The 2,752-nt window shown below is 43.2% G+C and overlaps 1 protein-coding gene across 1 annotated transcript; it reads right to left on the reverse strand.

Annotated features, from left to right (window-relative positions):
- Positions 1-756: 756 nt before the first annotated feature.
- LOC119653370 (serine protease HTRA2, mitochondrial-like) lies at positions 757-2,013 on the reverse strand. Its single transcript, XM_038057912.1, has one exon. It carries the CDS (start codon positions 2,011-2,013, stop codon positions 757-759), a length of 1,257 nt encoding a protein of 418 aa, XP_037913840.1.
- Positions 2,014-2,752: the final 739 nt, after the last annotated feature.

Here is a 2,752-nt window from a genome sequence, read left to right on the forward strand (position 1 = left end):
CAGGCAGCAACCTCATTGGTCGACTCAACACCAAGTGGCCGAGGGGAACCTTCAGGTGGCGTTACCGGGAAACGCTGTCTTCAAATTAACTTTCTGCTGGTGATACAGTAGGCGGATGCTCCAAGACGTTGGGCAGTCAGACTTGAGTCTGCACGGGACTCGTCTTAAGTGGCTCGGGACACGAATCTTAGTGGTTATCTGGTATTATAGAAACCGGGGCACCTACCGGTATTCATATTTCCAAGGAGAGGGAGAAAGAGAGAATTTCAGAGGGACGTGTTCTCGACCAAATTATTTATGGTTAGTCTCTTTGTGAGAGTCTTATGGGGGATCGCATCGCGGGTACAGCTCTTTTTGAGCTCAAGCGTACAGTTGCACTGCACAGCACGGGTTTAGTATTTCTTAGTTCCGGTAAAGGCTTTAGGTAGGCCTTGCATCCATCGTTATGAACGTTGAGCCAACATGCAGAATGAACAGATACCGTTGCGCCAGTCACAGTGGCCCTCTGATTATAGTCTCTCAAGAAGACAGCCGGGCGGATACTAAATAACGAATTACGAATTAAGATATATTGACAGGAATCTTATCTTTATTAAGATACAATTCAAATTTAATTCAAGTATCGGAACAGCTGGAAATCATAAAAAAAATTTCTCTTAAAACTTGTATTTTTAAAATCAAACATTTGTACTACGAGGATTCAAAAATTTACTAAAATTTTCTCTGCGATTCCATTCTTTCTCTCTGTTTCGGTTTCTAATCTTCAGGCGTTACAACGATCTTCAATTGCCTCTCAGCACGATGGACGGTCAAATTAAGTTTGCTTTTCTCGGAAAGTGCATTATAAATATCCGCAGTTGATTTCACTTCCTTCCCATTAACATGGGTCACAATGTCACCAGGCAGAAGACCTCCTGCTTCAGCTGGAGAATTAGGGACAATTCGTTGCATCAGCACACCGAACCTTATTTTTGGGGAAATATTCAAATCGTTTCTGATGAGTTCCGTGACAATCGCTGGTGTCAAATTTAGCATGACACCTCCCAAGTATCGGATTTCGGATGCTTCCCTGCACATTTGTAATCGTCTCACTTCGTCAGTTGTTTCTTTGAGGAATCTTCGAACTTCATCGATTGGAGTGGCGAAACTTATCCCTGGGATAATGTTCATTGAGTTGACACCAATGGCTTCACCTTCCACATTCATTAATGGACCGCCTGAGTTTCCGTTGTTAATCGAAGCATCAGTTTGGATGTAAACGGTTTTACCTTTCTCTAGTCCTATTTCTTCAGACTTTCTGTAGGCACTCACCACCCCGCAGGTCACGGTGTTGCTCAGTGCAAGAGGACTTCCCAGAGCAAGGACCCATTCACCGGGCATTATACCAACGGATCGTCCCAACTTAATGGTCGGCAGCTGGCGGGCAGCTATCCTTATGGTAGCTAAATCGGCCTCCCTGTCTACGCTCTCCACTGAAGCATCAAAGACCCTGCCATCATGCAGTTTCGCTACAATTTTTATATTAGATTTTGGGGACATTTTTTGCAGAATGACGTGGGCGTTTGTTACTATCAATCCATCGGATTTCACAAGGAATCCTGAACCAGCAGAAATAGGCACATGCTGTCCTGTAATCTGATTGAAGCGCTTCGTGTCGCGAAGTTCCAAGTAGACTATGGCTGGTGAAGCAACTTCCGAGACATCTGAAATAAAGTTGAACCTGTAACGCCGCCTAGTGTGCATTGCTGCTACGAAAGGTGGCACATTTAGCTTTTTTATTAGTCCCATGTAAGCAGCCACATATCCACCAGCGGCCAGTACACCGCAAACTCCATAGAAAAGATACGTTCTTCGTTTCGAGTTTCCGAATCCTTGTGAGCTCGAACTCCGCTGATGAAGGGCCCTTGTTGGTTGCAGGTGGGGGGTTGTGACCGCTTTGCTCCCTCGGAACAACTCAGCCACGCTTACTTTACAGGGACAATATTTGAATTTGAGAACAGACCGCAAAGCCATTTTTCAAATCGAAAGAAAAGTCAAATTTGCCAAACTATAAAAAATTTTCTTTAACACAAAAATTTCAAAATTTCCTTAACTAAAAAATGGTGTCCGGTTAACCGTCACCAATCAAATTTGTTTTGAATATTCTCTGATGGTGACTATGTTCGAAATAATTCCCGGCGAAATGGACGACTTAAATGCGCAACATATTTTCAAATTCAGAATACTTTGAAGCAGTAGAAAGCGGCTTGCACTTCCGATAAGAAACAGGAAATAAAGGAGAGTTAGAGCTTTCATATATGGAGCATTCCCACACCCAGCCCCCCCCCACCTGTATACCATTTAGGAGCTCAGATCCCAAGATTCACCGAAATTTCAGAAATTTTTCCGGCACCCAGACCCCCCAACCTATATACCATTTTGAAGCTCAGATCCCCTACCAGACGTAGTGATCACAAATTAAGCTCCTTTTTGCGAAATTCTCAATATTAAGGGAGATATAAGCGTTTAAAGTTTTTCCCAAGATTCACCGAAATTTCAGAAATTTTTCCGGCACCCAGACCCCCCAACCTATATACCATTTTGAAGCTCAGATCCCCTACCAGACGTAGTGATCACAAATTAAGCTCCTTTTTGCGAAATTCTCAATATTAAGGGAGATATAAGCGTTTAAAGTTTTTCCCAAGATTCACCGAAATTTCAGAAATTTTTCCGGCACCCAGACCCCCCAACCTATATACCATTTTGAAGCTCA

The sequence above is a fragment of the Hermetia illucens genome, chromosome 4 (assembly GCF_905115235.1).
Source record: "Hermetia illucens chromosome 4, iHerIll2.2.curated.20191125, whole genome shotgun sequence".
In the NCBI taxonomy this organism is placed as follows: Eukaryota; Metazoa; Arthropoda; class Insecta; order Diptera; family Stratiomyidae; genus Hermetia; species Hermetia illucens.

Bases quoted from the DNA above. Each gene is read 5' to 3' on its own strand.
- LOC119653370 (XM_038057912.1), bottom strand. From the start codon at position 2,013: ATGGCTTTGCGGTCTGTTCTCAAATTCAAATATTGTCCCTGTAAAGTA.